At 42.2% G+C, this 14,610-nt stretch overlaps 1 protein-coding gene across 1 annotated transcript in view; it reads left to right on the top strand.

The window, feature by feature from the left end:
- Positions 1-13,315, top strand: part of ZCCHC14 (zinc finger CCHC-type containing 14) — a 52,656-nt gene extending 39,341 nt beyond the window's left edge. The window contains exons 4-13 of the mRNA XM_075161559.1: positions 147-218; positions 429-538; positions 2,457-2,551; positions 2,645-2,699; positions 4,175-4,448; positions 5,823-5,914; positions 7,305-7,432; positions 7,837-7,977; positions 8,064-9,536; positions 10,976-13,315. Of these exons, the coding sequence (XP_075017660.1) occupies positions 147-218; positions 429-538; positions 2,457-2,551; positions 2,645-2,699; positions 4,175-4,448; positions 5,823-5,914; positions 7,305-7,432; positions 7,837-7,977; positions 8,064-9,536; positions 10,976-11,031 (2,496 nt within the window). The 3' untranslated portion in view covers positions 11,032-13,315. The remainder of the gene's footprint in view (positions 1-146; positions 219-428; positions 539-2,456; positions 2,552-2,644; positions 2,700-4,174; positions 4,449-5,822; positions 5,915-7,304; positions 7,433-7,836; positions 7,978-8,063; positions 9,537-10,975) is intronic.
- The last annotated feature ends 1,295 nt before the right edge of the window (positions 13,316-14,610 follow it).

The following is a 14,610-nucleotide window of genomic DNA, read 5'->3' as shown; positions in this document are numbered from 1 at the left end:
AAAAGAAGTTTTTCCTTATTGATGTCACACCTGACAAACTTTCTTGCAGTCTGTGGGGGACGTTTGATACCAATTATTGATCTTTTGGAACCAAATGTAAATCCCAGACTATTGGTTACTAAACTGAATGCTTTTTACTTCTTAAGGTCCTGTGGTCTGATTCTTCAGTGACGTTGGTAACCAAATCTTCCACTGAAGTGACTGAATTTATTTCAAAGGTAAAGGTGATATGAAAAATACTTTGAAAACAGAGAGATGTTTTGTCCCTATATGTAATTTTGTTCAATGACATTTTTCAAAATGTACTGAGATAATACAGATAGGTTGAATTTCATAAAATGTTTGACTTACAAATTACTGTGCCTTGAATCTCGTATGAGTAACAAGTCGTCTTTTCACTTATTATTTGTAATATCCTCTGCCTTTAGCTGTCTCAGCTGTATCCAGAAGAAAACTTGGAGAAATTCATTCCTTGCCTAGGTGGTCCAGATTCATTTTACCTAGAACGGAACCACATGGACCTGGAATCGGACCTGAGGTATGCTGGGTTTTTTGTTGTGGTGGTTTTTGATCTTGACGCTTGACTTTTTCCACCAAATGGAAGAAAGAAACAAGAAATAGAAATATTATGTTCATATTTTAAATTACTTTCAAGAAATTAGAGCCTGATCCTAAGCGTTAATTCTTGATGTTTTACTAATCCCAGTGTATAAGAATTTTTCAGGAATTCTTTCTTCAGAAGTACATATGGTAATAATATTCTGCATTAAGCTTCCTGGAGAACTGACATTTCCTCATTGCGTATTAAAAACAAATAGAGGATCATTGGCTTTGCAGAAGCTTGGTTTGGGCTCAAAAAAATAGCCAAAACTGCTTTAAAAAAACCCCCGAAAACTCAGAAAAAAACAGTTGCCTGAATAGTCATCCTTCTGTATTGAGGGATGGGTTGTGGGGACTTTTCCCCCCCCCCTGCCCTTTCACAGAGTTTTTTATTGTCTCAGTTGTTTTAAGTTGTCGTGGTGTTTATTTTACTTTAATTTAAAAAAGGTAGGTAGGTATATATTATAGCCATTAAATTTTTGGAAGCCGCTAACAGCTAAGAAATTTTTCAAGCTGTAGATAGTACCTCCTCACATTATCACCAATCACCTGGCCATTATCTAATCTAAAACGCCATTTTAAAAATTATCATCAGTGGCAGGTCACATCAGTTCTCTCTTTATAAATACTGCAATAGTTTTGCTAGGAAAAATTGAGGGACTAAAAGTATTTTCAGCTACTACTGTCTTTATCTATGCAAAGTATTAAATGACATTTTAAAATAGTAATTAACTTTTGTTAGAGCTTCTGCTAAACACCTGTTTTCCCTGAGTGAAGACAGACTTTTGTCCACCATGGGCAGAGCCACAGTGGATGTTGTTTTTCCATAGTCAGAGCCAGCAGGTGCATTCCTCAATTATTTTTCATGGCCAACAGCGTTAACATTTCAAACAGTCCCTTCTGTGCTTTGAGGATCACAGCCTATTGAATAGAATTAGGTAGGGTAAGACAGAATGCATGTTGCTGCTGTTGCTGTTTAGCTAGCAACAGTCTCTACAAATCTGGGTTAATAGAATAGCAATCTGCATTTACAGAGCAACGGTTGTATCTTTGGAGCAGAGAAAGAAGCTGTTTTGTTAAGTGAAAAATTCAGAAATGAGCTGTGATTTTTTTTCAAGGTGGAAAGCACATTTGAGTGTGGGTATAGTTGAATTATTTTTTACTCAAAGTCTTTTTAAAAATATCAAATTCAAAGATATGGTCAAAATGCTCCCTTTTTTTAACAACTTTTTATACCTTTTCAAATCTAGAGAAGATTTGGCAAAAGGCAGTCAAGTTTGCATAACAACAAAAAGTCTAGCCATGTTGATCGAACACACTTCATACATTGCAAAGTTTTAGGAGATTGCCATTTTTTCCCCCAAAAGAGGCACAGCAATCCCAGGGAAAATGTGACATAAGTTTTACAGCCTTTTTCCCTACACTGCCAGACTCTGCATCTGCTGTTTATCTTGAAGAGGAGAAAATTAAATAACAGATATATCTATATTTTATGGTCTTCAGATTCCTGAATTTGAAAGGAAATTTTCAAGTTTATATTTGAACATTAGCTGCCTTACAAGCGTTCAGTGTCCCTAAATTAAGCATCTTTACTGAAACACTAAACAGAGTGAAAGCAACACAATGGTCACATGTGTTTAAGTAGTGTTAAGGATAAGAATATCCACACGTTTCAAGTCTGCTTTGAAACAGATTTGCGTGGTGTTATTAATTTGAAAGGTCTTTTACGATTTAGTGTCAAAATTTCAAATTCAATTTCAAAATTTCATGTACTGTCTACAAGCATGATTGCATAGGCAGCTGCAAATCAAATATAACAGAATGGGGGGGTTTGTTTGCTTTTGATGAACGTGCAGGTATTTGGCACCATTACCTTCCCATGTGGTGAAAAATGACCATGTTAGAAAGTTCTTCAGCACTTCATCTCCTTCACAGCAACTTCAGAGTTCAAGTAAGTTTAAACAAAGTTTACAAATCAATTTTTAGTACTGATGTACATTTCATAAACTGATGCCATTTGTAACTTCTGTTCCCTGTTTTTTAGCTGCTGGCAACCCCTCCCTTTATAAAGTAGGAACTACGCTGGGAACATCTGGAAGGTGAAATATTTATTTTGCTTACATTTGTTCTGGTTAGTTGTAAAACCCCATTACATAGGTATTTATCTGTCTCCCCTTGGGGATTTATTTGAGTCTACACTTTCATATTCATCTGTAGAAGATTTTAAGAAACTCTAGCCTTGGTGTGTGGTCTGCCCAAAACAAATGGTGAGAATATTGGCGCAAGGTACTAGCATTCCTCGTGTTGTCATTTGTTCATTCTTTAAATGCCTTAAGAAAACACATCTTACGATAATAACTGCAAGAGCTCAGTATGGGTAATTGCTTGAAGAAAAGTTCTGCAGTGAGTTGATCGCAAAGACAACAAAACTTAGGTAACAGACAGTTTGCAAGTCAAAATACAACATGATCTAATTACTGGAAATGGAAGATAGAATTCAGCTTCAAAAATAAAGCATATAAAATGTAATTCCCATTGGACCAAACTTTCTAGCATTGTGACAACCTCTCGTTGTTGGCTGTTAAGAAATCAGCAGTGGCTCTCTTGTCCTAAGAAATGGGTATGTTCAGGGAAGAATTTAGGGAAACCTTTTGACCAGCGTTATATGGGAGGTAAGATCAGACGATTGCAGTGTTCTGCTGGCAGTAAAACCTACGAACACTTGTTCTAAGCAGCATTTCTCAAAATACTTAAAGCTGTAACTACTAATTGGCATCAACACTTCAATGTTGAGCTGTGGTGATGGATGATTTCTTTGTGATCTGGTGCTTACTGCGTAAGTCGTAACGGTCTCAATCACATACTTAAAAGGAATAATGGTCATCTGAATTGTAGGCACGGATCTGGTCATCCCTAGTATAAATCTTCGTGGGCAAAGGGAGACTAGAGCATCTCTGAAAGGGTTTTTCTCTCTACAGCATATTTGAATGTTTCCTTGTACAGCAGGGTTTTTTCTTTCAATGGGGGGAAGGAAACCTCTTCCAAGGGAGGTAGAAGTCGGCCTTGGGAAAAGAAGGAAAGAAATTCTCTTGCCTTTTGTTTAGGATTCAACAAACTCAGAATTCATTCTCTTAAGGGGCAATTTTCTTTTTCTCCAACAAAAACCAGAACCCTCCAAGGATCCGATATTATGGGTTATTTGCCACTTCCACATGTAAATAAATTTCCACAGGATTATATTTGGGCTTCTTCTCTTCTTTTTAATAATGCAAAATTGAACCATGGCCGCTCTCTCTAAACCTTTTTTGAATCACAGAGAGGTAGCAGAACATATATTATCTGTGATTATAGAAGGAAACCTCTGCTTAAGCTGAAGATAAGGCTTACTGTTTGCCATAAACTGCACTGTTTTTATTGTGCTATTGAACAGCGTAGGTACAAATCTGTAACTTGGATCAAACAGTGCAGGTTTTACCAGAAATCCTGGACGTGGTAGATTTGTATGGCCATAGTAGCTGAACTCTGGGTGACACAGATTCAGTGTGCTAAATCAAATTACGTTACTATTTTGCAGACCTATCTGTGGAGTGGCTGGCATTCAGTCTTCTCAGAATCACGTTCAGCACTCGGCTGCTGCTCCCGTTGCACTACCCCACTGTTCCCACGCAGGAGGTACCGGCTCATCGCTGGCCTATCGCACCCAGATGGACACCGCTTCTTCACCCATGTTGATGTCTTCCAGTCCACAGACCCCTCAGACACAAGAGCAAAACGGGATCTTAGACTGGCTCAGGAAACTGCGGTTGCACAAATACTACCCTGTCTTCAAACAGCTCACAATGGAGAAGGTAGGGCAGTAGATTAAGAAAAGGAAGCCAGCTTTTAAATTATCCTCATATTCTCTAGTGCAGGGAGAGAGGCTGCAAACATCTGCATTGAGAATTGCAGAAGTTACTGGCAAATGCTATGAAGGTTTGCACTCTCTTGAAGCAATAATGTTTTGATGAAAACCTTCTTCCTATTTTCGATCTGTGTTGTGTCCGGGGCCTGGGCTGTTCGACAGCTGCCGCCTGTTTCAGAATTCTTCACCGAATGCTTGAAGATCCAACTTGCATGCTGTCTTGGGGGCTCTGCTTTGGCTCCCTGTTCGTCCCTTTGATGTGCAGTAGATAACTAAAATTTGTTGATTTTTTAAATTTCTGATTCTCGATTGATTTTTCTCCCGCAATATTTGGTTATCCTTACTTTAAAAAATAGATTCGCAGAGACTTCTGACATGAACATTAGCATGTGCACGTACCTGCAAGTGAACGTGAGGGGTTTTTTTCTGCAGAAATTCTTGTGGAAAAATAATCGCTTATGTATTTGCATAGTAAGAGTCACGAATGATATGTATGTGTGCTGGATTTTATCTAAATAGAATGCTTTCACAGCATTTACCCAGCGCCATCTATAAAATTCATGTCCTCTTACTGTCTTTTAGCCTTCAACGCCCTCCAGTGGACTAAGTGCTCAGGTTGAGCCAGGTCTAAATTGGGATGGCTTTGTGCTGGTTATAGTATGTTGTATGTATTTAGTTATAATCTGTTACCAGAGTCTTCTGATTTGATTTTCTTCGTTATGTGAGGAGAAATATATAGTGTTTTTTTCTTTAATAACGTAGCAAAACTGTGCATATTCTAGTGTTTTAAAAAAGCGTGTATTATTATGCATACTTTGCTGGCTTTAATTTTCATTACAATATATTATAAATGTATATATTTTATTTTCATATTCTATGTCTATATTTCATTATATAGATAATAATTGGCGTATATTTTCCAATTAAACCGATGAGATGACTGCACATTGATTTCTGTGTTAAAAGACACAACTAGGAAAAAACTGGAGTGATTTTTTAAGAGAAACAGATCCTTAAACTCATATATAGCACAAAGTTCTATTTTAATATGTTCATGAATTACTTCATCTTTATGGTGAATAGTTAATATAAGCACACACCTAATTAAATTTAATCTACAGATGTTTTCTCTTTCATGCCAGTCCCCCACACTTTTATTCTACACTGATTCTATAATTTAAAACTGGAGTAGAGAGTTTCTTTGAATTAACATATGTTAAAAAAATGGCTTTAAAGTTGCCTTTCAGAATTGATCTTTACTGAAAATAATAATAAGAATATTTCAGGCTGTAAAACTAAGAACGCATTTTTTCTTTACAAGTTTCTGAGTCTTACTGAGGAGGATCTGAATAAGTTTGAATCCCTCACCATGGGAGCAAAGAAGAAGCTCAAGACCCAGCTAGAGTTGGAGAAGTAAGTGGGGGGGGACACTGTCTTTTGAAGGTCCTAAGGTATTTAATGCAAGTTCTACAATGGTCTTTGCTTTCCAGACCATAAACCTACCAGGATTCCCACCTGTAAATATGGATAATGCTTATCTCCCTTCCTCTGCAGTTGTGTCGGTTACTTTGAAAAGCTCTTGAAACAGGGGCATACTAGATAATATTTAGTACTTACTGGTTTACTGTTGCCTGTTCAGGGTTGTGGTAAGGATAAGGAAATGCAAAGAATTTGTGAACTCTGTTTTAAAAGGACATGGCAACCCAGTTGTAACATAAATGCCTGTCTTCACCTGTCATGTTGACAGCTCTTCTGAAGAGGGGAAGATTTTTTACATCAATTACAAAAGATACATGGGGTTTTTTAGACTTGTATAATATGTATGTAAAGCAGGTGTGCAAAGCCCATTTAGATTTTGGGCTTAGCACCTACCTGAGATTCATGGGGTGGGAGGAATCAGGCAAGAAAGCCACTGAGCTGTAGGGTTTGCAAGCTCAGGTGATGCACACAGAAAGTCAGGATGCCCAGCAGGACTTTTTCTGACAATTTTTTGGCTTCCAGTCAGCGCGGACGGAGCGCAGCTACTTTGGTGTCCCGCGGTGACCCAAGCCAGCTGTGGCAGCTGCAGCCGCTCGGGCCTCTGCTGGCTGCCGGAGCTGGGGTGCGGGTTGCCAGATGATACCCGTACAGGATCTGGACTTCTAACTTTGTATGGGGACAAACCACTGAAGGTCAGGGCTGTTGCAGGTAACCCTGGTCTCAGGAAGAGCACAGCTTTATGTGGTGAAGGTGCTGTAAAGAAGGGCAGTGCTCTGTGCGGTGTGAATAGCCCTGTGGGGAAACTGATGCAACAGATTGTCCTGTTTTTTGTATCTCCACTTAGAGGGAAATGTTTATTCTGAAGCTACTGCAGTTACTTAAAAAGCAATTAAAAAATCCAAATCCATGCCTATTTATCAAAGCTCCTTGACAGCATTTTTCATGTTTTTCCGGAGTGTGTTTGCAAAATGAAAACGTCGGACTGCATTTGGCTTCTCTTTGGTTTTGGTGTGCATGGCTGGGTTTGGGACGCGCTTACGTAATGTGTGATAGAATTGAGTCACCATTTGGTGATGTTTTACTTCGTACAAACAAAAGCATTAGTATTGTAATCAGATGGCAAATAGTCCAAATGTAACTGCTGGCAAGAAGCTATGGTCAAGATTGATGTAATTTCCAAATGTTTCCATTTGAAATTAGCATAACATTTGAGTGGATTATTTAATGGGCTTTGTCTGCTTCAGTTTCATTCAGAAATCGTTTTATCTATTGTTGTGCTTTAGCCAGTTTTTGTTTCTTCATACCTTTCTCCATCACCCTGTAGAGAAAAATCGGAGAAGCGGTGCCTAAACCCCACAACACCTTCTTCAGTTACCAGCAGCGGTGTGGCAAGGGTTCCCCCTACGACGCACGTGGGGCCTATCCAGAGTATTCGTGGCAACCATGCTGCAGGTAAGAAAGGAGCAGAGGGCACTGCTGTGCTCTCGGGGCTGAATATGTCCTTGCACAAGAGCAAGCTCATTCTTATCCTGCTTTTTCACTAACCTGTCGTAAGCTTTATCTTCCAAAATGCTGTCGGCTTGATAGGGAGCGATCAAAAAGTCTGATTCCTGTGTAGATGGAGTGCAATAAAAAGTAGTTGCTTCTTCACGGCCTCTGTGTGAACGGCCAGCTGCACTAGTCAGCGACCGTTACGCCTCCAGAGTCCTGCTTCTTAGCCGATGCATATCTCTGTAAGTCTTGAGCATCGCTGTGTGTTAGGTGGTGTCGTGAAACAGTTGTAATTAGGTCCCGTCAAATAGGTGTTACCCCTCTTGCTTGCATTCCCTGATTGCTCGCACTCCCTTTATCTGCAGAGCTGCGAGTGGATGTGGATCAGCCAGCCCACCCACTGCCCCGGGAGGGCAGCTCTTCCGAGTATTCCAGCTCTTCTTCCAGCCCCATGGGGATCCAGACAAGGGAAGAGAGCTCGGACAGCGCCGAGGAGAACGAGAGACGTAAGCAGAAACAACCAAAGAGGGTGCCTGTGTTGCCCAGCTTTGTCTAGTGAAGCCGTTGTATTTATAGATGTTTCTGTCCCTAGGTTTAGAGATCCACTTAGACGGTTCAGAAAAGGAGAAGCCGGTGATGTTACTGAATCATTTCACTTCGAGCTCTGCCAGACCCACGGCTCAGGTCTTACCAGTGCAAAACGATGCAGGCTCCAATCCGTCCGGCCACCACGCTCTGCCAATGCAAATGATGTCAGCAGCCTCTACTCACATCACCCCCATTCGGATGCTAAATTCAGTGCATAAATCAGACCGTGGCAATGCAGACATGAAGCTACTTTCATCGTCTATGCATTCACTTTTATCTTTAGAAGAAAGAAATAAAGTTTCTCCTGGCCCTAGGGGCAGCATAAAAATGGAAAAGAGCTTTGGAAATACAGTGGTGGATGTCATGTCCGCATCTTCTCCCCACCAGCCCTTGCAAGTGCTGTCAGGGGCTGCTGAGAACAGCTCACCCACATCTACTATTACCTTTGGTCCTCGAACCAAAGTCGTACATGCTTCGACTCTGGACAGAGTGATAAAAACAGCTCAGCAGCCAGGATTAATAGTAGAAACGAGTACTGCTGCCACTGTAACATCCAGCACAGTCTTCCACGTGGCTCGTCCACCCATCAAACTCCTGGTGTCTTCGTCTCTTCCTACTGATTCTGCCATTGCCGGACAGACTTCCTGCTCCAGTAATATGCAAATAACGGTGTCCCCTGCAATAATAAATCCCCGGACTGCTCTGTACACAGCCAACACCAAAGTTGCCTTTTCTGCAATGAGCAGCGTGCCAGTGGCGCCGATGCAAGGCAGCTTCTGCGCAAACAGTAATGCAGCCTCCTCCAGCAGCCACCCCTCCACGTCATTTGCAACCATGGCGAATTTGCCCAGCTGCCCCGCACCCAGCTCCAGCCCCACACTCTCATCTGTTGCCGAGAACAACTTCTACAGCAGCAGCAGCAGCAGCAGCAGTAGCAGCAGCAGCAGCAGCAGCGGATCCGCAGGGAGCATCCCAGTACCAAACCAGAACCACCACCACCATCACCACCAGCAGCAGCAGCCGCAGCCGCCCGGGTGCATGGTGTGCAGCTCCTGCGGCTGTAGCGGGAACTGTGGTTCGAGTGGTATGACCGTCAGCTACGCTAACTATTTTCAGCACCCGTTTTCGGGACCTTCCATGTTTACTTTTCCGTTTCTGCCCTTCAACCCTTTGTGTAGTAACGGCTACATCAACACGCAGCAGTACAACAGCAGCACGACTTTCCCCGTGGTCCACACCGCCTACAACAGCGGCCTAGCACCGGACTCCGTCATGGCTGGGCAGTCGACGTTTGCCGTGCCGCCCATGCAGAACTTTATGGCAGGGACAGCAGGGGTGTATCAGGCACAGGGAATGATGGGAAACAGCAATGGTTCAAGTCACAAAAAAAACGGGAATCTCTCCTGTTACAACTGTGGGGCCAGTGGTCACAGAGCTCAGGACTGCAAACAGCCTCCGATGGATTTCAATCGACAAGGTAAAAGCAGGTGGAGGGGCTGACGCGGGACCCGGCTCACGCGCAGAGCGTTGCGTTGAGCCGAGGGGAACGGCCGCGCACCCGAGGGCAGCAGGCAGTCTGGTGGCAGTGCCCTACCTTTGCGTTTCCGACTGGCGTAAAAAAAAATCTTGTTCTGGAAAGCTGGTGGTTTTGAGCTGTATGGGCAAAAGTTGAAGTTCAGTTTTGTGCAGACGGGCCCAGGTAGGGTCCTGGGTCAGACCCGGGTGCTCTGCGGGGCTTGCGCTGCCTTCTGGGGAGGGGAGAAGCACGTGCGGCGGGAGTGAGGGAGGGAGGGAGGGGGCGTCTGTGGACAGAGCGCAGAGGAATTGTTGCCGCTGCTTATACCCTGTCATCCAGGTCATCTTTGGTTAGAATTTCAAGTTCCCTGGGATCTGAGCATCTCTGTTCCCCCTTTCCCTTCCTCCCCAAAATAGTAAATGAAGAATTACTCTTCAAATGCTCTTGAAGGTCCCGTGTTTGCCGCTATAATTATTTTGTAGGGCATGTTGCTTACATGGTTACAGCACGGGCTTCTCCAGGAGAGAGTCGAAATCCTTAATTCCGGGCGGGAAACAACCAAGAGAGAAATGTTACTTTACCGACCACACTTCCTAGTCCCCTTTTTCTTTTTTATTTTGATTGACATATTGTGTTGAGATAATTTGCACGTAGTGTATTACCTCAGAGTAATAGCTGTTACAACGTGAGACTGGAACTTCAGCTTCTCCTAAATGGATATTGATTGCATCTGTAAGAGACTCAAGCTTTTCTTATGACATCAGTCAGACCTTTCTCATTCTTGTATGCTTAAAAAATTAAATACAAACTTTTGACTGGAGCGAACAGCACTGAGGTCTTACATTTTACATCGCGTCTTGTCTATAGCGTATGTCAGTATTCGTTTTTATACGGTGCAGACAAGGTCTCAAGTATTTGACCACTATAAATTAACAAGTGACTGGTTTTGAGGCAGCAATTTACAGCTCAAATGTAAGTAATCAGCAGAGTTTCTGTGGCTAATATCTTCATAGTAGCCAACGGGGAAGAAGTGATGCTGCCTCGTCAGTCCTAATTCGGAGAACTTCAGACACGCAGTCTGCTGTCTTTTTAAGCCGAATTTCATTTCATTAATTAAATTTCCATTTAAACTATCCCAAACAAATTTTTGCCAGCCCTAAAACTACATCGAAGCGGGTGACTTTTACTGCATAAAACTATGCTTTGATTTTTGTTTCTGCCAGCTGCAGACACGTGCTTGTCAGCCCCTTCTGCAGCTTCACCCCGGCGCTGCAAGCTGGCAGTACGCTGTAGTACTGCGTTACGTGTCGAATAAGAAGCAGGTTGTTTTAGAAAGTTCTGAGATGTAACGGATGTGAGAAGGTTGATGTTGTTTAATTCTTCTCTTTCCTCTTCCCCAGGTACGTTTAGGCTGAAATACGCTCCTCCCTCTGAAAGTCTTGACTCCACAGACTGATATTTTATCATCTGGCAAGAAAATACTGTAAGCCATGGAGATACAAGGAGATTGAAATACAAAACTGAGACGTCCAGTTGCTGTTAAGCTTAATGTATTTTTTAATCCAAAGGTGCTTTACTTTATTAGACTAGGTAGAAAATCTAGCTTAGGGGTGCGTCAAACCCATTTTTGATTGCCAAATTCAAGCTTGGATCTTGTTGCTGGAACTGCTGACTACGTGTCATAGGACCGATGCGTACTGGATGGATGGTGGAGCTGGCCAGCTGCATTTTCTGTTGCAAGTACAACATCCAATGTACTTTTTTGGCTGGAGAATGTTGCCGTATGCGGACTTTCTAAGGTGAAACGTCTAACTCCAGGGCAGCTACATTCTACAGTGGAAGCTGGAGGCTGAAGGTAGGAGTGGCCGTTCGCCAGAAGGACTTTGGCACCCCTGGGCTAGGTAAAATGTCTACTTTTTTTCAAAAGTGATCAGGCACTAATCTCTGGGATTTTTAAGGATTGCACTACAGAAGAATGTAAAACTCTTCAAGCTTTCTGCACTTTTAGCAGACAGTGTCACTCTGAGACCAGTGCAAGAGGCAAAGAAGTTCCAACTTTTAAAAATTGGCACCAGCAGGCTATGTGACTTAACTACACAATAAAAATCTTAAGTAAGTCTCTCCTTTCCCTTCCAAAAGAACACACACGGCAGTTTTCGGTTCCTTCTGGAAACAAACTTGTGCTTCATTGTCTCACTTATTACTAGATAGTGCTGGGTTCCCAGCAGTGGAATAAACTTAGTTTCCAAGGGTCCAAGTCCCAGAGACTCCAGAGTCATAAAGGCTTCAAGGATATTTTCCTGTAATACACAAAACAACCTTTACGTCCTGTTACTGTATATAGGTCTCTTTCACAGAAACCTTATTATTCTGCTTTTGTAAATGAATTTTAAACCATCCTGAAAAAAAAAAAAAACAACTCTGGCAGCAGAGTTTGTAAGCTTTTGCTTTACTTTATATAAAAAAACCCTTTGACTCCTACCCCAAGGCTTTTGCTACAGGATTCAGAAGTGGTAGAAGTCAAACATGTAAAAGGTAGTAAACTTCATTATTATCAAGACTTTGAAGGATTTATTGTCAGCCTCCTTCGTTGCAATAGATTGTAGATGACTAGCTTTGGTGTTAACTACTTAGCGTACATAATTTGTGGGTGACAAATCTAAATTAGGACTTGAGAGGAAGCCAAACAAATCTTGAACTGCTAATTTGAAACAGTTTGGTCCTGTCTGGTTGAAAGAAGATACTAATCCTCGTGGCTCACCCGAGGAATCTGACAGCATTAAGTGGGTGAAGCCTTCTCTTTAAAATGTCTGACATAGAGATATTCGCATACTGTAATTTGGAAGACACCTTTGAAGTCTGAAGCCTTGTTTACACTTGGAGGTATTTCTTACACCAATTTAAACCACACCAGGATGAATAGTATCTATAGTGGCGCAGCCGACTTTCACTTGGAAGTGAGGGAAGTCACACCCGAGAAGGAGGGTTTGAAGCGGTGCAAGCTGCCCCGAGGAGATCGGGCCGTAGCAGTGAAATGTCAGCGGGAGGGGGTGACGCGGTAGCTTGACAGTCGAGACCTTCCTGGGCCCTGTTCATGGGAAAGAAATGCTCTGGGCCATCCTTCAGCCCCGTTGCTCAGCGGGCGGTCGTCAGCCTCGCCGGGGAGGCAAGCAGGATAAATGAGCGTCACCGGAGAGGCGCGGTCACGTGCGATGGCAAGAAACCAAACCCGGTCCAGGTAGCGATCTGCAGCTCAGAGCGGATTTGGCTTCGTGGAAACCAAACCCTAAATTTGCATAATGTTGGTTTAAAAAAAAAAAAGGTATTTTTTATTCCTATGCAATGAAAGAAAAAAAATCCGATTTGTGTATTCTCAGCCCAGCTCACACTACCCGCAGTATTGCACACACTGTTGAAACGCTTCTGTTCGCTCTGCCTGCCTTTGAGGAGGTTACCTGTACTCTAACGAACAACCTTCAGACCTACAACACTAAAGTGATGAAAACTGACAATGCAATTTACTTTGCCTTAATGAGCTTGAGACAATGGTAGGAACAATCTGTCATGCTGTATTACGCTGAAGGAAACGTGCAGTTTTCAGTGACGATGTTTACTATTTACAGCTTTGAGGGTCTCTCCAGTGGCCTGGAACATGTGCTGAAAGCCAAACCTTAACTTTTTTTTTCCCACCTTTTTTAAACAATATTTTAAAACTGAATGGTATTTAAATAAACTGTATTTCAACACACATTGCAAGTGTTAAAAACCCTCTCAAAATAGCAAAAATCAACAGCAAAAAAAAAAAAAAAAATTCTGTACCAGTTACATTTTGTTTTAATGCCCAAGGCTGGGCACTTAGTCTCGTCTAATATTCATCACAGAGTCGAAAACCGTAAAAGGACTGTAAAACTGAACTTCTGTCCAGCAAACTGTTTCATTCCTTTCTTCAGAGCTTTCTTTGGGATTGTTTCCTTTGTGTAAAGTTAAGGCTGATGTTTCTTAAAGTGGCTTATGTGTACTTTTAGGTAACGTTTTTAAATGGTGAAGTCTGGTTTTAGAGTAAGTTCAAATTCAGAAGTCTTGAGTACCTTAAAGCAACACGAGTGTAAGAGAGAAATGTTCGATGAGCCAGCAGCAATTGCAGAGCCTTCCCTAAATCAGAGCGAGTTGTGGCTTCGGATCTGCTAGTGAGCGCTGTCCGCTTTGTACCAAGAACAACCAAAGTTGGTAAGTCCGAACAGCACTTTAGTTCCATAAAATAATCCTTACTCTGTTTTTAAAAGGCACAAATCCATTTCCCCCCGCCCCCCGAAAAGTAAGGCAGCTTGTTTTAAAATAGTAGGTCCAGCTTCACTGGCTGAAAGAACCAGTTCTTAAAACCTATTTTTATACATTGAAAGATGGAGATTTCAAAGAATGCTATTTATTCCTATCTTTGTCCTAAAAGTATAAGAAGAATTAGTTCTCAAAGTGGATTTCACTGTGGAATAGAAATGATTTTTAAACGTAAGACGGAAGGGAATCTCAAGGCATCGCCCTGCAGGGGCACGGGGAAGTTAGCGATGAGTCTTCCCTCGGGGGAGCGAGCGACATGCGGTGCGGTTTCAGAAGTGTTTTCCGTTTGGGAGCGTTGGTGATGGAAATGCTCGAAATAGGATGGAATTTCCAGCAGACTCCTCCTCGCACTGGCAGTCTGCAAATTAAGCATTAATAAATAGGCCAGGCTCGATGCTAAACAGCAGGAGAGCGAAGAGGGAAGCCTCATTTTAGCAAGTGAGGTATTGACCAGAGAGTCCCCCAATACTTCTCCTTAAAATAACATGTCACACTCCACTTTTTGTGAAACTTTTTCATACCCCGGTCATTAAATCTTGGCAAATTAAGCGCCAGACTTCCGAAAATAACGGTCTAAGACTAGACCTTTACCATTACCCAAAATTCTGTTTCATGCTATTTCTCGCTGGCAGGCTTCAGGGTGAAGGTACTCAAAAATTAAACGTAGTCTGTGGTATTCGGCAGAGCACCACTCCTCCCC

Source organism: Calonectris borealis, chromosome 12, assembly GCF_964195595.1.
Source record: "Calonectris borealis chromosome 12, bCalBor7.hap1.2, whole genome shotgun sequence".
NCBI classification, from domain to species: Eukaryota; Metazoa; Chordata; class Aves; order Procellariiformes; family Procellariidae; genus Calonectris; species Calonectris borealis.
The sequence above is the reverse complement of the archived record's forward strand: the minus strand, read 5'-3'. Positions and strand labels throughout refer to the sequence as shown.